The sequence below is a fragment of the Kogia breviceps genome, chromosome 7, assembly GCF_026419965.1.
Source record: "Kogia breviceps isolate mKogBre1 chromosome 7, mKogBre1 haplotype 1, whole genome shotgun sequence".
Taxonomy (NCBI): domain Eukaryota; kingdom Metazoa; phylum Chordata; class Mammalia; order Artiodactyla; family Physeteridae; genus Kogia; species Kogia breviceps.
This window is the reverse complement of record NC_081316.1, coordinates 72,691,575-72,714,664: the sequence shown is the minus strand read 5'-3', so window position 1 is coordinate 72,714,664 and position 23,090 is coordinate 72,691,575. Positions and strand designations below refer to the sequence as shown.

The window sequence follows — 23,090 nt, the reverse complement described above, 5'->3', positions numbered from 1 at the left end:
ATCTCTTTTAGTACATTGTGGTGCTCTGTGTATAAGTGTTTGTTTTATTTTTTTTTAAAAAAACAGCCTTATTGGGTTGTATAATAATACACATACCATTCGGTTCACCCAGTTTTAATTCGTTTTTGTCTGTGGTATGACATAGTTGTCCAACTCTATGCTTTTGCTTGTGGCTATCCAGTGGTCCAAGAATTCTTTGTTGAAAAGACTATTCTTTATCCACTGTATGGTCTTGGCACCCTTGTGGAAAATAAGTTGACTGTAGATGTATGGGTTTACTTCTATACTCTCAGTTCTCCTCCACTGATTTATATGTCTGTCCTTGTTCCAGTATCACACTGTGTTGATTATCCCAGTGCAGCTCAGTTTGGACAGCAGTCATCTGGAATTACTGGAATTACTCCACATTGCTTCGGAGGTCTGCCCCTCACTCCCATGCTAAACCCTGACACCTTTTTGCACTTTGCTATTCACTATATCACTGGTAACTGTGGGCCCTTAAGGCTTGAAACCTAGTGATTAATGGGCTGGGAAATTATGAATAGCTGTTCCCTTACTGACTTGTAATGGGTTTTGCTAAATGAGTATCTATAAAGGCAGTATCAGTTTTTACATTTGGTCAGGTTTTTGGAGTGGAGAAGTCATTTGATTCTAAAGCCCTTGGGAATAATGAAATGCTATATGAGTTTGTTCTGATGATAAAAGTGCCTTTCTTAATATTAAAACCTAATCTGTCTATCTAGTAGTTTGTAGTGATTGTTATTGTTATTTAAAAGTCAGCTTTACTTTAAGGTAAGCTGAGACAGTAGTCTTTTTCCCACCACTCCACCCACTCAGGCACATTGAACAGAGAAAATGACACGTGGGAGATGCAATTCTTAAAGATTGTCAGGCTGTCCTATTAAGTTTTCTTAATTTAACATCATGGAATTTTATTGAGGATGAAATGAATGAGTATATATTCAAACCTAAGAAACATTTAACTTTGCTACCATCTAGAGGCAGTTACTTCATACATGCTGTCTTTATTAAACTTTCCCAGATGCTACTTCCAAAGTAGATGTGGAACAAAAGTAAGATAGGTGGTTCTTTGTATATAATTTTTCTGTACCTCCCAAAGAATTGTACTGTTCCTAGTGGGTGCTCAGCATGCATTGTGAGATTAAAACATATTTGTTTGCTACTAAGTGAATCTGAATTTTACCAGAAGTTGCCAATAGGAGATGGATCTCAGGGAATTGGGTGTTTCATAGGAATATTTATTGCAGATATTCTTACAGTATCTTCTTTATAAGTTAGATTCTTTGTACTTAGCATGATATTAGAATAGTGTCTTTCTTTTATGGCATCCAGTTCCTAATAAGACAGTTTAATTGTGGGCTAATTATAGACATTAAAAAATTAAACAATAATCCTTCCAACAACTTCATAAACTATTATTCAGATATTTAGAAGGCCTAAATACTTCAAAGTATTTTCTTATTTTGTCTCTGAAAATCTCTAAATCTACATATCCAAGCCTCAGTTAATTAAAGGTAATTTTAATCCTATTTTAAGGTACAGTTCTTTTTAATTGGGCCACGGTATGTGCAAACTATATATCTTAAATTATTGGGTAATTTAACAAATATAGATAGCATCCTTTTAGTAAAGGATTAGCTATTGAATTTTAGTTTTGATCATTTTTTTTTTTTTTTTTTCTGTACGCGGGCCTCTCACTGTTGTGGCCTCTTCCGTTGCGGAGCACAGGCTCCGGACGCACAGGCGCAGCGGCCATGGCTCACGGGCCCAGCCGCTCCGCGGCATATGGGATCTTCCCGGACTGGGGCACAAACCCATGTCCCCTGCATCGGCAGGCGGACTCTCAACCACTGCATCACCAGGGAAACCCGATAATAATTATTGATGTAAAATTGACAGTGTAAAATAGTTCTAAAATTTGCAAACAATACATTTTGACACATTATCAGGAACTGTTGAACAAGTGAAGGAAATTCTTTAAAATATAACAACTTAAAACCAATTTGAAAGTATATGCTTTCCAAAACGAACATAATTTTGTAACAAGTTGACTTGTTATAGGAAGAAGAGCATCAGGTCATTGTAGAATCAGTATTTAACTGTTGGAAATCGTTACACACATACCAGTTGATGCTTAGCTGAATCCTCCGTCTTCCCCAGACAGAGGAAATGACGGGATGTTATTCACATATGAAAATGGTTTCAAATTGTGTTTCTTCCTTAATTTAAAATAACAGTTTACAGACATATTATGCTATTTGAATTAGAAAAACATTAGCCACTTTTCAAAAATATTTTCTAACTTTATTGTAGGAAGAAGTTGTGGATGAGATTGAATTGGTGGACATGTCTGTGGAATAAAATCCCAGTGAATTAAATGAAAAAAATTTAAGTAAATTATTTTTCAGTTATAACATTTCATATAAACAACTGTGTCCTGTAACTCTATGGAGAGCTGCTCTTGCTTTACAAATAAGAACATCATCAATAAGCGCATATGAATTTGGAATTAGAAGGCTAGGATCATAGAAATTGTGCTTTTCTAAAGGAGATTTTACTCTAGCTCTTACATGGAAGATCTGTATCTAGCTCCATGTTTTTGCTCAACTCTTCCCTCTGTTTTGAGTTCTTCCTGCTGCTTGCTTAAGTGTTGTCTGTTTAATACTCAAACCAGTACTGCCACCTTGTGATATTTTTCTTAATTTCATCTGGCCATCCTTATTCCTTTCCTTGGGTACTTTTATCTCTAATTTGGTTAAGTCTTCCTCACATCTGCACATGTTTGACCTCCCTGTTTTGGTTAGAATCTCTTCTATGTTCCTTTGATCTTCATCCCCATTAATGCTCTCCTGGATATTTCGTCAGTGCATTGGAAGATTAGAGTACTTAACTTGACTTGACACCTGTCCATGACAAGACTTAAATATTAAATCACGTCTACCAAAAAGGAAGTAAAAATTAACTTCCATGTCTTCTGTTTCACATCCATAATTCTAGTGCCTACTTAACTAAGGAGATTCAAAATTTGTTAGCTTGAGAGATTAGAATGAAATATAATTTCTCTAATTTATTATATTTGATCATCATTTTTAAAAAACACGTTTTCATGGTTTCTTTTTTATCTTTTTATTTTTGCAGCTTTTGTCATTCCTTCAGGGTTTATTTACTTTTTACCACGAGGGATATGAACTCGCCCAGGAATTTGCACCATATAAACAACAGCTGCAGTTCAACTTGCAGAATGTAAGACTATACCTGTTCTCACTGCCTCTCCTTAGTGAATAAGATGATCCCAGGGCAACTGAGTTATGACCAAATTGAACCTTGGAATCTTTTAAAAACTTATCTAAGTACAAAAAAAGCTCACTCATTTAGAAAAACCACTTAATAAATTTATTAATTTTTAAAAAATAATTGCTGGTTGAAAGTATGCCAGGAAAGAGTAAATCTTATTAACTCTTTAGAGTTAGAAAAATATATACTGGCAAATTTCATAAAAATAAAAATATCTGAGGTGCAGAAACCTTGGAAGCTTTTGCCTTTATCTAGTGTTTTCATTATTTTACTGGGTGACCTTATGCAAGTTGTATTTCCTGAGAGGGCAGAATTTCTATATTTGTGAAATGAACAGGTGGACTTTCACACTCTGTCCCTTTCCTGCCTGAAGTTGTACTATTATACAGCTGATATTTAGTGTTTTGTAAAAATAAATTTAAATGTGGTTTTGAAGCATTCCTAATAGCTGCTTTAAAGCTACAGGGAGAATTATTTACAAACATCCTAGCTATTTCTGTCAGGGTTTATTTTGTAATGTTCTCCAATCAATCTTTTTAATATCTTATTGCATAGTTAGACAAATTCTTACTTACGTATGCTGAACACCAGTTACACTTTAAAAAAAAGTTAGCCAATCCATTTCTGCCTTATCAAATATGACAACAAAATCTTAATTGTTGAGGATTTTGTATAAATGAAAAGTTATTTCTGAAACCCTGTCTAGTACTCTATAGCTAAAATAATTTGTGAAGGTTTCACTTAATTTTCTATAAGAAGCATGCCTTTCACTCCTTACCTGATTCTTGCCATTATGAAGATGTTCAGCAAATAGAAATATGGAGTTGGAGTGTCCCATGAGAAATATGTGATTGGATTTATTCCACCTGTGTTTCGAGTTTAGCTTTTTATTTAACCTAGATTTTCTAGCAGAATCGATTTCACATTCAATTCATTCCATTGTTTTTCAATATGGAATGCATTGGGGCTTTTTCAGTAAATATTAAAAGGGAAAATTATAAAATCCAAAGTATTTTATCATTTCTTTCCATATTAAATGCAATTACAGTAAGATTCCTGGGATTTGAGAACAGGAGACAGGTAAAGTATTAGAAAAAATTCTGATCCTTATGTTTAAAGGGGAAAAGGGGCAAAAGTGGCAATTAAGGAAACTTTCTTAACTTACTTTGAGATTCAGGTCTTCTAGTAGGGGCCATAACAAAATCTTAGAGTTGGGTGGTGATGATTTTTATGTTTCTAAATGAATGTTGTTGAGATAATGTGGCCTGAATACAAAATTGATTTTCATAGAGAAAAGCCTAACGCTTTCTATGTCTTCCGTTAAGTAAACTTGCTATGATGTGAATAAGCTGTTTCTTACAATAGAAGAAGTTAGAACTTGGAAACCTATTCATTTTTATGAGTTAATTTATGTACTGACTTCTTGATAACTATATTAGGATTTCTGAAAAACAAGCTAAGTGATATGCCTTCAAAAAAGTGTTTGGAATAAAAGTGATGAATTTTTTTCTTGGTAAGTGCCACATATATCAAAAGTATGTGGATTTATTTTAACCCCCAAAAGAAATTAAGTCCCTGTGTATCTTCCTTTTTACCTTAGGTATTATGGCATATAGAACTCTATTTAATTAGTATTGTGTATTTGTAAAACTATAAGTTGTCCCCTAGGTAATGTTAAGTGGGAAACTGGATGAAACACACACACTCACACACACACACGCACACACACATGCACACACACATGGAAATTCAAAGAGAAACATGCAGAAGGTCATTCAGCAAAGTTCCACTAAAGTAATTCAAAATTAGAGCATAGGATTCAATGGAGAGGGTTATGGATATGGTGAACAGTCCTGAAAGAATCGAGGTTATGCTTTGTACCATTTGCAGTTTTGAAACTTTAGGCTGGAGGTTCCTCAAAACTGGTAGAAAACAATGAATGAAATTGTTGTTTCTCTTTACTTAAGACGAGGAATAATTTTGAAAGTACGCGACAAGAGGTAGAGCGGTTGATGCAAAGGATGAAAGCTGCCAGTCAAGATTACAGACCACCCAGCCAGTGGACGATGGAAGGCTACCTTTATGTCCAGGAGAAACGTGAGTTGCAAAGACAGCAGTTAATGTCTCTTATGATTAACATTCTGTTTCTGTGAGATGTGAGTTGGTTAGTTTCTTTTCCTTCAAGTAGGAAGACTGAAATTCCTGACAGCTTTCTCCTACTTAGTCTGCTCTGCCAACCACTGCCACCAAAGTGTGGAAGTTCTTCCCCTTTGCACCATCAGATTCTCTAAGTTGTTGTGTTATTGAACTTGGAACTTACACTTTTCATGATGATATAGTAACACGAGTTCGGGTTTAGAATTTAATTGTGTTATCTAATCTCAATTTAAAGTTTCATGGAGAATTAAAAATCAAAGCCTTTATCAGATGAATCATCTTGGTGACTTTGGTAATAGTTTTCCCCGTCAGCAGCATTATTTCATTTAATTCTGTGCTCTGACAGTTTTCAGGAGTAAAACTGGCAATTATGTAATATCAAACTGGCATTCTTTACTTCCTGATGTTAGGAAATAAGCATCAGACCCAATAGAACACTACTATAATTGCCTCACACTAAGAAAGTTTTTCTCACAAAAATTAATAAAAAGCCCTTCAAACTTGTATAATTAGGGTCCTTTCTTATCATAAAGTGGAACGAGTGTGACTAAGTTAACTCTGTTTCAAACCAGAATACCCTAAAGCACTCTCTTACTGTTTGTGCTAAAGGAACAGTTGTTTTTTATTTCCAGTGCATCATGGACCAGTGTCCTCGTAAAACACAAAATCACATGCTTGGATTTTGCAGTAATCTCAAATTGCTCTGAAGCTTTGAAATGCTTATTCTCACTTTCTGTACTTTTTCTCACATACTGGGACTCACAGACCACATGCAGTAGCACTGCTCCAAGTCTCCCTATCCGTAGACAATAGATCAATGTAGTTGTTTTGGTTAGAAGACATTATAGTTAAAGGGTTTGAGATGCAGAAGCTGTAGATGTTGGGTTGACTGTGAAAGTGTTTTGGACATGATGCAAAATGATCACTAAAATGCCAACATATTTTATATTTTACATGCCTAGGTGATGCTCATTTGTCCCTTAGCAATATGCAAGCAAGTAACAGTTTGATCCAGTTATCCTGGCAAACATTTATTATTACATAGGTGGTAGAGGGCTGCTGGCTCAGGAGGTCCGGTTCCAGGACTTTCTCTCTCATAACTATCTACCTTTGACCAGTCTGCTGCTTTCAGATGTTAAAATGGTAAATCTGATTACCTGCCTATCCTGTAATTAGAATATCATAAATAGGTTTTACCAAATTTCTTGAAAAAGACCGATTCTTTGGTCATATATACAGTATACAGATTTGACTCAGGACTCTTAAGGAAATGTTTGAATACTGAATAATTATTCCATATTTGAGAGCCTCACTGTGAGGGTACCTGGAGGGGAGATCACATTTTGCTGAGTGGAAGAATTTGTGGATAGTGAAGCTTGTTCAAACCTGCATCTGGTAGAGGAGGTGCCATCCTCTTGCCTGAAGAGTTTTTATTCATTTTAACTCAATAATATTTTATTTCTTGAGGTTCCCCCCCCATTGTTAACACAGTTGCTAAAAGCTTTGTGAGTATACAATATCTTGTTCTAAACAAAAAAGCTTTGGATTACCTAGCAAAATTCTTGTGTACATAACCTTCAAATATGCCCTGTTCAATTGCTACTTGGTAGTTTATCCATTGGATGGTGCCATAGCTTGCTTACCCATTCCCCAGCTGTTGGACATTTGGATCAAACTAAAAGCATAGGTCCTACCATACGACCCAGCAATCCCACTACTGGGCATATACCCTGAGAAAACCATAGTTCAAAAAGAGTCATGTACCAAAATGTTCATTGCAGCTCTTTTTACAATAGCCAGGACATGGAAGCAACCTAAGTGTCCATCAACAGATAAATGGATAAAGAAGATGTGGCACATATATACAATGGAATATTACTCAGCCATAAAAGGAAACGAAATTGAGTTATTTGTAGTGAGGTGGATGGACCTAGAGTCTGTCATACAAAGTGAAGTAAGTCAGAAAGAGAAAAACAAATACTGTATGCTAACACATATATATGGAATCTTAAAAAAAAAAAAAGGTCATGGAGAACCTAGGGGCAAGATGGGAATAAAGTCACAGACCTACTAGAGAATGGACTTGAGGATACGGGGAGGGGGAAGGGTAAGCTAGGACGAAGTGAGAGAGTGGCATGGACATATATACACTACCAAATGTAAAATAGATAGCTAGTGGGAAGCAGCTGCATATAGCATGGGGAGATCAGCTCAGTGCTTTGTGACCACCTAGAGGGGTGGGATAGGGAGGGTAGGAGGGAGGGAGATGCAAGAGGGAAGAAATATGGGGACATATGTATATGTATAACTGATTCACTTTGTTATAAAGCAGAAACTAACACACCATTGTAAAGCAATTATACTCCAAGAAAGATGTTTTAAAAAATAAAATAAAAGCATAGTTCCTTTAATAATTTCAGGGCTGGACGGGTAGACAAAATGCAGTGTTTTATGCACCTGTCTGATGTTGGTATCTTTTGTTCTAAGATACCTGACTTCTCCTCTGGGTCAGGCTGAACTGATCATAAAGCCCTTTGTGGCACTGACCTTTTTTCTGAGAGTTCCTGTCCCTCTAAATGATAACATCTACTCTTAGACTACAAAACTCAGGTAAATCTTCTACTCTGGTGTCTCTCTGTAGCCTGGGACCAAGTCTATCCATTTATCTTGTTGATTAACTTTGAACCCACACCTTCTCTCCATCTCCACAGTCTTGCGGTGACCTCCTACCTGTTCTCTTTTCAGCTCCAGGCTTGTCCATCTCAGAGCATCCTCAGAGAGCTTCCAGCAGCTCCCTGCAGTGCTTGCTTGGTTGTGCCTCTCCTGTGATGGCCCTGGCCATGCATGGCATTCGAGGCTCTCACAGTTGGGCTCCTCTATTTTTAGAGGAGCTCCTGCTCCCACAACAGCTTCCATCTCCATTTTTCTCTATATCTGCCTGTGTTATTTTTGTAGCTTTAGCGAGGTACACTTGGCATACATCAAATCGCACATATTTAAAAAGTACAGTTTGATCAGTTCTGCCATATGTATGCACCTGTGAAGCCATCACCACAATCAACATAATGAATATATTCATCACCTTCAAAAGTGTTCTTATGCCCCAATATAATTCCTCCCTCCTTTAATACCCCCTTACCATTCACCCCTCTTCCCCTTGCCTAGGGATTTAAAAAGAAAAAAATGAATGGATTTATATGCTGTTGGAATTATTTTTCTATAAGGGACAAGTATTCAAAGCCCCTTTCTACTTGGAATCTTTGAAAGCATTTATATTAAGAAAATCTGACCAGTTCACTAAGACATATTGATTGTACTCTTGCTATCACTGAATAAGTCCTGTGGGGAACAGAAAATGAGATGAAGAATATGGCTTCAGGGTGTTTATTCTGTAGTGGAAGGCACAAGATTAACTCACACAACTAGCAACCAGTTATCAGTAATAAATATCAGAGCTGTAAATTGAGTGATAAATGGAGATGGATGTAATGGGGTGGTAACAGATTATTTCTGTTTAGACATAGCATTCCACTTTATCTGGATATGTGGTTTGTATGTTACCCACCTCTAGGCAAACATTAAATTACGTTCTAGTAGACTCCAGTTTAACCAGGAAGAGCATGGGGTCCAGAGTCAGACAGAACTATGTTGGAATTTTATGCTGCCTGTTAACTGGGTGATTCTGGGTAGGCAACTTTCTGAGCTCAGTCTCCTCATTTATAAAAGAGGGATATTTATATCTATCTCATAATAATATTGCAGGAATTAGAGATACTGTATGTAAAATGTCTCTGTTATCAGTAGTGGTGCATAATAATACCACTGTGCTTCTAGGAGCCCTTACTATTCTGTGTAATTTATATTTGTCTCATTTAATTCTTAAGACAACTCCTGAAAAATATCATTCCTCTGAAAAGAACAACTCCAATCACGTGTCCTATTGATGAAGAAAGTAACACCATCTGCAGCTCCTAAGCTTTATTTTCCTTTATGTAAAATGTACTTTATAATGTCTGACTTTAAAAGTTCCTAGATAAAATGTTGGCACTTAGTAGGTATTCAGTGAATGTTAATTCCCTCCCATTCCACAGACATCATCTCAGCAACCTCAGATGATCACTGGGTAAGATAAACTTGTTTTGTTTTGCAACTTTAGAGCTATAATAAATTCTATTTACCCAGACGTTTTTTTTAGGGACTTCAGAATTGCTTGCCTAAGAACGTCTGCCCTGGCCTGGTGCCAGGCAACTTTAAAGAAAGCAGCGTGTGTGTGCCGCACGCATGAGGTTCTGAACTTAAGATGGAGGCAGGAAAAAACACCTTGGGTCTAAAATGTCATCAGAGTGTTGCAGCCACTTTATTTAAAAATTACAGTTAAGGGGCTTCCCTGGTGGCGCAGTGGTTGAGAGTCCACCTGCCGATGCAGGGGACACGGGTTTGTGCCCCGGTCCGGGAAGATCCCACGTGCCGCGGAGCGGCTGGGCCCGTGAGCCATGGCTGCTGAGCCTGCGTGTCCGGAGCCTGTGCTCCGCAACGGGAGAGGCCACAACAGTGAGAGGCCCGTGTACTGAAAAAAAAAAAAAAAAAAATTACAGTTAATATTGCTTCATAAATCGCTTCCTAAGTAGTAAAATCACTATAAGGATTTCTATCCAGCCACTTTCCACTAATCAGCTCTAAGCCTGTAAGTGTTTTATACCACATGTAACAGAGTTATCAACAAGTATTGTTAAGTATTATAGTGTGAAATGGTCCCCAAACAGAATTGAAGTCAATTGCAGTAATCCTTTGTGATTATCAAGTATATAGCTGCATCCCATGATTTTAAAATCTGGAGTGGTTTAAGTATTAAAGCTAAACATGACACCAAGGGCACTATTATTATAGAAAAAAAATTCAAACAGCTCATGAAACACTTTTCTCAAGTGGTGCATTTTTACAATTCAGTTTCTTGCTTTGGGATATATGGTTGTAAAACCAAGCCAGCAATAACGTTGTACATAATTGTTGCTAGAGAGATCCAGGTGTTAAACCAGATGGGACCCTACATGAAGAAGCTATAGGAAACAAACTCCATTTTCAACCCACTCAGCCCTCTACGGCATTTGGGTGCAGGATAATTGTCTTCCCTGGGGAAAAGCTGAAGGTCTTCTACCTGGGTCGTGAAAAAATTGAACTTATGGTATATCCCTGTGCCCTGGTGAAGCAGCATTAAGCAGTTTTTAAGACTACTGGATGATTAAGTGGCACACTGTGGGAAAGGGTTGCACACCACAGCAAGATTGTGTTTATGGGGAAAAAGAAAGTGAGCAGTTTACGTATACAGCTTTTAATATAAATGGTAGAAATTATTTTCATTTTAAAGAGTAATTTGAATTCACTTTTTTCAGATTAGTATTAAGAGGAAATAACTCTATTGTCAGTAAAATCTTAGAGAAAGATGAGTGATTCATTCCTTCATTCATTTATCAAATCTTTATTGAGGAACAACTGTATGTCTGGCCCTGTTTTAAGGATTAAGAATATACTAGTCAGCAGAACATCACTTTTTCCTGTTCTCATAGAGCCTTAGTGATGGAGACAGACAATAAATTGGGTGAATTAGTAAAATGTTAGTCGTATCAGTGGTAAAGTGAAGAAATAAAGTTAAAACAAGAAAGAGAGATAAGAAATATTACGGTGAGGGTGTTGTGATATTAGCTATCTCTACAGAAAAGGCCATTTTATAAAGGTGACATTTAGGAAAAGACCTGAAAGAAGGGACATTGTCATGCAGCTCTCTGAAGGAAAAGTAGTCCAGTTAAGTGCAAATGCCCTGGGGTAGAAATGCATTCACTGAGTCCGAGATCAGCAAGGGGGCCAGTGTAGCTGGAGTAGAGTATATGAGGCAAAAGGCAGTGAGATCAACACTGAGGAGCAGATCATGTGGGGCCTTTGGTTTTTATGTGGGGTAATGTGGGAAACGACTGGAGGGTTTTGAACAAAGGGGTGAAATGACCTGGCTAAATTTTTAGCAGAGTATTTCTAGCAGTTTCAAAAATAGACGTCAAAGATATAAGTAAGGAGACCTGTTACAGTACCTCAGACTGTCATTTCTCATTCTTCCTACCCCTACAGGATGCAAGTATACCACTTGTACAGATGAGATAACTGAAATTCAGATCTAAAGTAACTCCTGAGTTTACAGAGTGTCGGTACTGTAAATAAAGCCAAGTTTTTTGGCTGCAAGACACTCTACCCTACACCACTCTTGCTCCAGACTAGCCTTTCTCATTCACAGTAAACATTCCCAACTTGCGTGGTCTATGGAAATACTCAGTTGTGTTTCATAGCATGGAAAACTGTACAAACTTAGATACAGATCATTATTAACAATCTGTAATGTTTGTTTCCTTACACTAGGACCACTTGGTTTTACATGGATTAAACATTATTGTACATATGATAAGGGAAGTAAAACATTTACAATGAGTGTTTCAGAAATGAAATCCAGTGGGAAAATGGTGAGTTGTTTTTGTTTTTTAATTGAACTTGTTATTTAAGTAATGCAAGCAAAACAAAAATCATGTGTGCTTATTTTTTGAATAGACGTGCTCACAATTTTAAAAAATTTAGAAGTCAAAAATTTTTCTCTCACTTTAGTGACCTTGAAGACTTAAAAAGAGTGGCCAGGATTTTTCTTTTATTTTGTCCATGGAATGTTTATAAGCAGTTATATTAAATGTAGGGACACCTTGGGAGGTGTCATCTCCTATCCCTGGCAGCAGAGTTGTTTGCATTGTTGGTTGGCCAGCAGCCCATAGAGACTGTCAGTGGCTGGTCCAGGCTCACGGCGTCTGCATCTTTCTTCCAGGTGGTCTCTTGTAGGAGCCCGGGTTTGCCCCTGCATGCCACTTCCTTTTCTGCACTGTGTACTACTTACTGAAATGCTGGCCAACAAAGTTTCTCAGAAGAAATCAATCAGTGCTTATTTACCCCTAAAGTAAATCAGTCACTGAATGTCTCGCATGGGTAGTGAACAGTACAGAACAAAGTGTACCTTATATGAGGAAGTGCTACAGAATACAACGCCTTTATTGCATGTAGTGTACACTCTTTTTGTGAGTTAAGATATGAATATGGCAAACAATTGGACCTGTGAATTAAATAAATGAACCGTCATCTAAGAATCCTAGAGCTGGGAGTTATCCTAAAGATTATTTAGGCTAGCCTCATTTTACCTGATTAGAAAATAAAGACAATAGAAAGTAAGTGACTTACTCAGCTAATTTGTGGTGTAGATCATGGCAGAGGTAAATGTTGATCTAACTTAGACACATACTCAAATACATCAGCTGAAACTTATTGTGCTTGTGCATTCATTAGAGTCTAATAATTCAAAGTAAGAGACATAAAATAAAGGAGAACATACCAGAGAAAAAGAAACCTTAGATTGCTACCCTCACCAGAAGTTATTAAATGCTATAATCATGCCTAGTTTCTACTCTGAAAGTTTCATAAGAAAAGATATTGCCCAAAAGTCAGTTTATGTGACAGTCAGTGAGCTAATAATAAATAGACCAAGCCAGAGTTCTATTAATAAGAGAGATTTGCAACTAGAGACAATAGAATTAACCAGGCATTAGGTAAATATTCCCCTTAAAATTGACTGGCATTTCAGGTATAGCAGAGAATTATGAATTGAGCCTATGTTGGATCCTGTCAAAAGAGGTTTAGTTTAGTTTTAGCAACAGACTACTAGTTGGTTACCAGCAGGGGAATCACGTGGTATGCATGATAGTAATAGCATTATAGCAAGTATCTACTAGAACTTTATTATTTTGGTAGCTCTCTTGAGGTTATGAGCCAGCTATCGTTTAATACTCTATGGCTCCAATACACACACACACACACACACACACACACACACACACACACACACATTATAGTATAATTTGACATTATAAGTAAATATGTTGAAGGGTACTAGACAGGCATGTCACAGAATTCTTTGAATAAAACATGTATATGTGATTAATTTATTCATAAATGGTTTGGTGTATTACAGTTGGGCAGTTAACATTAGGCAGAAGTCTTTGTATTTATAGAAACAGGGTGTGATTATGATCTTTATACATAAACTGTACTCTAAGTTGTCATTTTAATATGGAAACTTTAGGTGGTATATTTAATATATTTCAGTTCACCTTGTCATCATGTCAGTAATGTGCTCCACTTCTTGTTTCAGAATGGCCTTGTTACTAGCTCACCAGAAATGTTTAAATTAAAATCCTGTATCCGACGAAAGACAGATTCAATTGATAAACGATTCTGCTTTGACATAGAAGTAGTCGAAAGGTTTGAACTTTTCACTTTACATTTTTTAATAATCTAAATTGTTTGCTTCTTTCTATGTATAGATATAAATATGAAACAGCATAAAGTGCTTGTTTTCAGTCTCTTTTTTAAAGATAATATATATGTTTATTTCATTCTTTCACTTGTTTATTCAACAAATAAGTATTGCATGATGCTTTCAAAAAAACAAATCAGACACAGAGTGCTACCAAAGGGTAACATCACTCAGAGAAGAATCTGGAAAATCAATAAAGATGACTGCCTTAGGGGAAAGTGCATATTGTGGACTGAGGTCCCCATCAAAATGAAAGAACCTGATGACATTGTTCATGGCTCCTGGGTCAGCCTTTTTGTATAGTTTTGAAATCTAGTGGCTTGTTCCCAAGGAATAATAAGACACAACTGCAAATTCCATAAGCTTCCTTTAGCCAGTGAAAATCAGTGCCTACCATGTACACAACACTGTTCTGGGCATTCTTAGCCACAGAATATTGGGAGAGACGTAAAGGTTGTGCATTCAAGCTTATCATCTAGTGGAATTATTTAGCTCTGTTCCTTTATTGTTTCAATACAAGTAGAATAGAAACAAAATAAGGAGGAGTATATTTCTTGATCTCTGTTGCATTCCATAATCTATTTTTCTTCCCCTGCATTACCACCATTCTTTTCTGAATATCTCTAGCTTTGTGTGTGTGTGTGTGTGTGTGTGTGTACACTGTATATATACCCTGACATACTATATACACTGTTACATACTATAGCTTATGTACGATAGCTTGTTAACTATTTAGTAGGGCATGGCCTTGTTCTTATGCTTCTTTAAAATAGTGTTAGCTATTTTGGCCCTGTGTTCTTATGCTTTAGATCTGCTTATTAAGTTTCCCTTTCTCTCCAAAACATCCTTTGGGATTTTTGACTGGAGTTCCATTAAAGTTATTAAATTTCAATAAATTAATCAATGGTGGGTTGAACTCTACCAAGGATTTTACATATCCTTTACATATATATTTTTTTCAGATTTGTTTTTGGGTATATTCTTTTTATTTAAATTTTGAATAAAATTCTTTAGTAGAAACTCTTTTTTGGTTTTATGGTTAAGATTGCCATAGAGAAAGGCTATTAATTTTTTTTATATATCAGTCTATATCCAGCACAATTGTTGAACTCTTGGTTTTAATAGTTTTGTGGTAGGAACTTCTGGTTTTTCTATGTAGATAAATACCAACATGTTAGTGATTTCTCTTTACTTTTTTTCGACACTTTCTAGATATATCCTTGGACCACACTGTTAAACTCTGTGCTTTAGTTGTTTCATCTGTAAAACAAGGATAATCAGTACCCACATCATTGTTATTAGGAATAAATGAGATAATAAAGGAGACATACTTATAACACAGTGCTTGGCACATAATAAACATCCAACAAGTATTGATTGTTGTTATTATTTGTGTTTTACACTGGCTTAAATTCTCCAAGATGAAATTACCTTGATCTTTATAATACATTTTCCCTTTTCCTATCAGTCTAACAAGCTGTTTTCCTGTTTACATAGAGATATATGTCTTTATCACAGTTATAACTCACTCCAGGCTTTTAACCACACAATATTTAAATGAAGTTTCCTTCCTCATGTACCTTTTCACAGAACCCTCTAGTTTTCTGTTTATCTTATGGACAGCCTGCACAGTTAATTAGATTAATTACACTTTTTTCTGAATTTTCTATTTTTCTCTCTCTTATATTGGTTTCCTTCCTCCTTTTGCTTGCTCTTTTCTTGAAGCACATCCTCAAGTAGCTGTCTCAGAATGGATGCATGGGAGAGAGTTGTTTTTATATGTATTAATTATAATATTGTGATCATGGTATATGTAAACACTTTGGTTTTAGTGTCTTCTTAATAATTGATTAGTTATAGTATAAGGCTTTCCATATTGCTATATACTCATTGTAATTATTTTTAGTGACTAGTTGTACCATGTTGGGTCATAATCTTAATCATTTTCATACTGTGGAATGTTTTGGTGCTTTTGAACTTCTGTGAATGTAGCTTTTCATCCTTTTTGGTCATTTCAGGGGAAATAGTTTGAGCCTAAGCTCCTTCAGATAGTCTTATACCTAAAACAGATTGATTTCATTTTTTAAATTCCTTCTTTTTTCTTCTCTTTCCTATCTTCTTTTCTCTCTTTTCATTTTTTTTTCTCTTTCCTGCTTTTTCTTCAAATTTTACTTTTAAAGTTAGCTAAGAATTTTTTAAAAATAATAAATGTCTAAAGGCATAAAAGTAGTAAATTGAATATATAAAATATTTTTAATAGGCATGGAATCATTACATTGCAAGCCTTTTCAGAAGCTAATCGGAAACTCTGGCTTGAAGCCATGGATGGGAAGGAACCGGTAGGAATATGACATATTCTATAATTTAGATTTTATTGTTGTAATAATTGCAAAGTACATCTGAAAAAAAATTTATATGTCTATAATGTATTTGAAAATATTAAAATAGCAAATCAGAGGAGTAGAGACTCTTAACTGTTTTCCTAGTGTTGTATCACTGGCATATAACACCAACTTCTGAATTCGTTTCCCCAGGGGACTTCCAGGACTAATTTAAACCCTAAAATTACTTTAAAAAAATTATTTCTAATCATTAATTTGGCTACATTGATTAGATTATTTTATTTAGTTAATAATTCTTGAGTGCTCACTCTGCAAGGCCTGTGCTAGGTTTTATGATCAGCATGATGAACAAGTTTCAGAGAAAGAACTAATCCTGGTCCTAGACCATTGTTTAAAAGTCTTCTTTGCTAAAACTGTTTGTGGCTTGACATTTTCCCTCTATCCAGATCCCCATTTTTATAATAGTTATTTTGATGTTGACATAATTTACTTAAAATTATCAGGGAGGCTTATATAAAAAAGGGAATAAATCATTGATGACTTTTGTGAAGAACACTGCAATAAATGATTAGAGGGATGAGCACACAGAGCAGATGCACCAGCCTGTCCCTTGAAAACTATCTTTTAAATGGCAGAGAACCTGTGACCATTCTTCTGAAAAGTACCTATGCAACAACAGAGCTACACAAAGTGTGATGCCCAGACTAAGTCCATCCTACAAACCGTTACCAGGCTACAATAAGATGAGTGCAGAGATTATGATTAAGCATCTGGAAAATTTTATAGCAATGAGAAGTCATTTTACATCTGTTGAATTTAATAATAAAAAATTTGGACTCTGCACCTGTTCTTTATTATGTGTATTACCTTTAAATTTTATTGTAATTTATAAAAATATCAGTCAGTGACAGATTAAAAATTAAAAACAAAGGAACTTTGTTCTTTACCACTAACAATTGAGGGGCAAGCCCTGACCTAGAAGAAATTTAGAAGACAGTGTGATAGCTCAACAAGTACAAGTTCGGATTGTACACACTGAGAAAAAAGCAATAAGCAGATAATTTAAGGAAGGAACAATCAGGTGAAATCCATCATGAGATACTTCCTGAAGAAGGGAAATTATGCATCATGTTGGAGAATAGAATGAGATGCTTAGATCAGAGGAAAAGAGGTAACACTTTGCCCAGGGAAGGACAGCCGGGGATGGAAAGGAGTGGGAGGCAAGATTGGAAGTCGGATTGGGAGATGCCATTATGGACACAGTAGTTGTAAGACCTTGAAATCAAGACACTCCCTTTGTGTATCATTGTACCAATATCACCCTGGTTATCTTCTGTGCTGGGTCATTAATTGCAAGTAACTGACTGACTTCCTTTGTTTTTTAGATTTATACTCTGCCTGCGATTATTAGCAAGAAAGAAGAAAGTAAGTCATTTTAATAATTATTTCAAATGTTATCACATAGATTTTTTTTTAGTTGACGTACCATAACATATTAGTTTCAGGTGTACAACACAGTAATTTAATCTTTGTATACATTGTGAAGTGATTACTGCAATAAGTCTAGTACCATCTGTCACCATACAATTGTCCCCCTTCACCCATTTCACCCACCCTCCAACCCCCTTCCCTTCTGATAACCATGAATCTGTTCTCTATATCTGAGTTTAGTTTCATTTTCTTTGTTTGTTCTATTTTGTATATTCCACATATAAGTAAAATCATATGGTATTTGTCTTTCTCTGACTTATTTCACTTAGCATAATGCCTTTGAGGTCCCTCCATGTTCTTGCAAATGGCAGTTTCCTTTTTTATGGCTGAGTAGTAGTCCACTGTGTATATATAGCATGTCTTCTTTATCCAGTCCTCTACCTATGGAAATTTAGGTTATATCCATATCTTGGCTATTGTAAATAATGCTGCAATGAACATAGCAGTGGATATATCTTTTTGAATTAGTGTTTTCATTTTCTTTGGATAAATACCCAGAAGTAGAATAGCTGGATCATATGGTGGCTCTGTTTTTAAACTTTGAAGTACCTTTGTAAAATTTTCCATAGTGGCTACGCCAATATACTTTCCCACCAATAGTGTACAGAGTTTCTCTTCTCTCCACATCCTCTACAAAACTTGTTATTTCTTGTCTTTTAGATGATAACCATTATAGCAGGTGGGAGGTGATATTTAATTGAGGCTTTGATTTACATTTCTCTGATGATTAGTGGTGTTGAACATCTTTTCATGTGCCTGTGGGCTATCTGTATGTGTTTTGGAAAAAATATCTACATAGATCCTCTGCCCATTTTTTAATCAAATTGTTTTTTGCTATTGAGTTGTTTGAATTCTTTATATATTTTGGATATTAACTCCTTATCATATATGATTTCCAAATATTTTCTCCCATGTAGTAGGTCACCACTACATTTTGCTGATGGTTTCCTTTGCTGTGCTTTTCTGTTTGATGTAGTCTCACTTGTTTATTTTTGCTTTTGTTGCCTTTGCTTTTGGGGTCAGATTCAAAAATTCCATGCCAACACTGATATCAAGGCGCTTATTGCCTATGTTTTCTTCTAAAAGTTTTATGGATTCAGGACTATTTTAAGTTTTAATCCATTTTGAGTTGATTTTTTTGTGTGGAATAAGATAGTGGTCTAGATTCATTTCTTTGCATGTGTCTTTCCAGTTTTCCCAGCACCATTTATTGAAGAGACTCTCTTTTTCCCACTGTATATTCTTGACTCCTTTGTCATAAATTATTTATTCATATATATGTGGGTTTATTTCTGGGCCCTCTACTCTGTTCCATTGATTTATGCATCTGTTTTTATGCCAATACCATACTGTGTTGATTACTATAACTTTATAGTTTAGTTTGAAATCAGGGAGTTTGATACCTTCAGCTTTTTTTTTTTTTTTTTTGACTTTTTTTGGGTTTGTTTTTCTCATGATTCTTTTGTCTATTCAGGGTCTTTCATGGTTCCATACAATTTTAGAATTATTAGTTCTACTTCTGTGATAAATGATAGGGATTGCATTGAATCCACAGATTGCCTTGGGTAGTACAGTCATTTTAATGATACTCATTTTTCCAATTCATAAACATGCTATACCTTTCCATTTGTTTGTGTAATCTTAAATTTCTTTCATCAGTGTCTTAGAGTTTTCAATGTACATCTTTCACCTCCTTGGTTAAATTTATTACTAGGTATTTTACTCTTTTTGATGCAGTGTAAATGGGATTGTTTTCTTAGTTACCTTTTCTGATATTTTGTAATTAGTGTATAAAAATGCAACAGATTTCTGTATATTGATTTTCTATCCTGCAAATTTACTGAATTTATTTATTAGTTCTAAGAGGTTTTTTGGTGGAGTCTATAGTTTGTTTTCTCTATGCAGTATCATGTCATCTGCAAATAGTGACATTTTTTTCTTCTTCCTTTCCAATTGGGATTCCTTTTCTTTTTTTTTTTTTTTAGCCTAATTTCTGTGTCTAGGACTTCCAATATTATGTTGAATAAAAGTAGTGAGAGTTGACATCCTTCTCTAGTTCTTAATCTTAAAGCAAAAGCTTTTAGCTTTTCACCATTGAATGTGATATTACCTGTGGACTTGTCATATATGGCCTTTATTATGTCAATGTATGTTCCTTCTATACCCACTGTGTTGAGAGTTTTTATCGTAATTGGAAGTTGAATTTTGTAAAATGCTTTCTCTGCATCTATGGAAATGATCATATGATTTTTATCCTTCATTTTGTAAATGTATGTATCATGTTTATTGATTTGTGGATGTTGAACTAGCCTTGCATCCTTGGAATAAGTCTCACTTGATAATGTTGTATGTTTCTTTTTATATATTGTTGAATTCAGTTTGCTAATATTTTGTTGAAGATTTTTACATCTATTTTCATCAGGGGTATCGGCCTATAATTTTCTTTTTTGTGGTGCCCTTGTCTGATTTTGGTATCAGGATAATGCTGCCCTCATAAAATGAGTTTGGAAATGTTCCCTCTTCTTCAATTTTTGGATGAGTTTGAGAAGGATAGGTATTTAATCTTTGGATGTTTGATAGAATCCATAGGTGACACTCTCTGATCCTGTACTTTTGTTTGTTGGGATTTTTTTGCAATCTCTTTACTAATAATCAGTCTATTCAGATATTTTATTTCTTTATAATTAAGTCTTGGAAGATGATATGTTTCTATATTCTACATTATCCAATTTGTTGGCATATAATTGTACTTAGTAGTCTCTCATGATCCTTTGTATTTCTCTGGTATCGGTTGTAATTCCTCCTCTTTCATTTTCGACTTTACTTATTTGAGCCCTCTCTCTTTTATTCTCCGTTAGTTTAGCTAAAGATTTGTCCATTTTGTTTATCTTTTTGAAGAACTAGCTCTTGGTTTCATTGATTTTTAAAATATTTTTTTAGTCTCTGTTTTATTTATTTTCACACTGATCTTTATTATTTCTTTCCTTCTACTACCTTTGGACTTCATTCTTCTTTTTCTACTTACTTTAGGTTTAAAGTTAGATTGTTTGAGATTTGTCTTTTTTCTTTAGGTAGGCCTGTATTGCTACAAACTTCCTTGTTACAACTGCTTTTGCTTTGTCCCATAGATTTTGGAATGTTGTATTTCCATTTTCATTGTTTATATTATTTATTGATTTCCCCTCGGATTTCTTCATTGATCCATTGGTTGTTCAGTAGCATGTTATTTAATCACCACGTATTTGTGATTTTTCCAGTTTTCTTCTTGTAGGTCTAGTTTCATACCATTGTGGTTGTAAAAGATGTTTTATATGATTTCAGTCTTCTTAAATTTATTGAGATTTGTTTTGTGACATAAAATGTAATCTATCCTGGAGAATGTTCCATGTGCACTTGAGAAGAATGTGTATTCTGCTGCTTTTGGATGGTATGTTCTATATGTGTCTATTAAGTATATCTGTTCTAATATGCTGTTTAAGGCCAGTGTTTCCTTATTTTCTGTCTGGATGATCTGTCCATTGATGGAAGTAGGGTGTTAAAGTCCCCTACTATTATTGTATTGCTGTTGGGTTCTCCCCTTAGATCTGATAATATCTGCTTTCTATATTAAGGTGTGCCTCTGTTGTTTCATATATATTTTAAAATGTTATAACCTCTTGTTGGATTGACTCCTTTATCATTCTGTAATGCCCTTCTTTGTCTTTTATTACAGTCTTTGTTTTAAAGTCTGTTTTGTCTGATATAAGTATAGCTACACCAGTTTCCTTTTGTTTTTGTTTTGTTTCCTTTTCTTTTTTCATCCCTTCACTTTCAGCCTGCTTGTGTCCTTAGATCTGAACTGAATCTCTTGTAGGCAACATATAATTGTGTCTTGTTTATTAATCCATTCAGCCACTCTATGTCTTTTGATTGGAGAATTTTGTCCATTTAAATTTAAAGTAGTTATTAACAAGTATGTACTTATTGCTATTTTGCAGCTTGTTTTCAGGCTGTTTTATAGTTCTTCTCTGTTCCTTTCTTTCTTTTCTTGCTCTCTTCCTTTGTGGTTTGATGACTTTCTTTCATGTTGTGTATAGATTTCTTTCTCATTATCTTTAGTGTATCTACTATAAGTTTTTGGTTTGTGGTTTCCATGAAGTTCATATATAGAAAAACTGCGTGTGTGTGTGTGTGTGTGTGTGCGCGCGCGTGTGTGTGTGTGGTACTCTGTTATAAGCTGATAGCAACTTAAGTTTGGACACATTCTAAAAACTGTACATTTTTACTTCTCCCACCCTCATTTTGTTTTTGATGTTACATTTACATCTTGTTTTTGTATCCCTTAATTATTGTAGTTACAGTTAACTTTACCACTTTTGTCTTTTAACATTTATACTAGCTTTATAAATGGTTAATCCACTAACTTTACTATATATTTGCCTTTACCCATGAGATTTTGACTTTTTTATGTTTTCTTGTTACTATTTAATACCCTTTCTTTTCGTCTTGAAGTCCCTTTAACATTTCTTGTAAGGCAGATTTAGTGTTGATGATCTCCTTTAGCTTTTGCTTCTGTAGAAAACTCTTTATCTCTCCTTCGGTTCTGAATGATAACCTTGCCTGTAGAATATTTTTGGTTGAAAGTTTTTTCTTTTCAACACTTTGAATATATTGTGCCATTCCCTTCTGGACTTCAAATTTTTTGCTGAAAGATCAGCTGTTAATCTTATGGGGCTTCCTTTATATGTAACAAGTTGTTTTTCTCTTGCTTCTTTTATGATTCTCTCCTTGTCTTTAATTTTTGACATTTTAATTATAATGTGCTTGTTTTGTATCCCTTTGGTTTCATCTTATTTGGAATTCTCTGTGCTTCCTAGACTTCAATGTCTGTTTTTTTCCCCCAATTAGGGATGTTTTTAGCCATTATTTCTTCATATAAATTTTCTTCCCCTTTTTCTCTCTATTCTCTTTCTGCGACCCCTACAATGAGAATGTTATTCCTCTTGATGTTGCACCATAGGTCTCTTAAGTAATCGTTTTTTCTTTTTTTCCTTCTGATCTGTTAGGATGAATTCCACTGTCCTGTCTTCCAGGTTGCTGATCCTTTCTGCTTCATCTAGTCTGCTATTGAAACCCTCTAGTGTATTTTTCTTTTCAGTTACAGTATTCTTCAGCTCTGTGATTTATTTTTGGTACTTACTTTTATTTTCTATCTCTTTGTGAAAGTTCTCATTGTGTTCATCTTTTCTTCCAAGAGATCAGCGAGCATCTCTATGTCCATTACTTTAAACTCTTTAGCAGATAAATTACCTCCATTTCAGCAAGAGTTTTTTTTACTGGATTTTTATCTTTTCTTTTGTTTGGGATATATTCCTCTGTTTTCTCATTTTGCTTATCTCTCTTTGTTTGTTTCT

General features: G+C 35.1%; 1 protein-coding gene across 1 annotated transcript in view; it reads left to right on the top strand.

Moving 5' to 3' along the window:
- Window positions 1–23,090, top strand: part of ARHGAP42 (Rho GTPase activating protein 42) — a 289,337-nt gene that overhangs the window by 221,158 nt on the left and 45,089 nt on the right. The window contains exons 7-12 of the mRNA XM_059070720.2: window positions 3,160–3,264; window positions 5,283–5,412; window positions 11,875–11,975; window positions 13,700–13,809; window positions 16,125–16,203; window positions 17,592–17,631. Coding sequence (XP_058926703.1) covers window positions 3,160–3,264; window positions 5,283–5,412; window positions 11,875–11,975; window positions 13,700–13,809; window positions 16,125–16,203; window positions 17,592–17,631 — 565 coding nt within the window. The remainder of the gene's footprint in view (window positions 1–3,159; window positions 3,265–5,282; window positions 5,413–11,874; window positions 11,976–13,699; window positions 13,810–16,124; window positions 16,204–17,591; window positions 17,632–23,090) is intronic.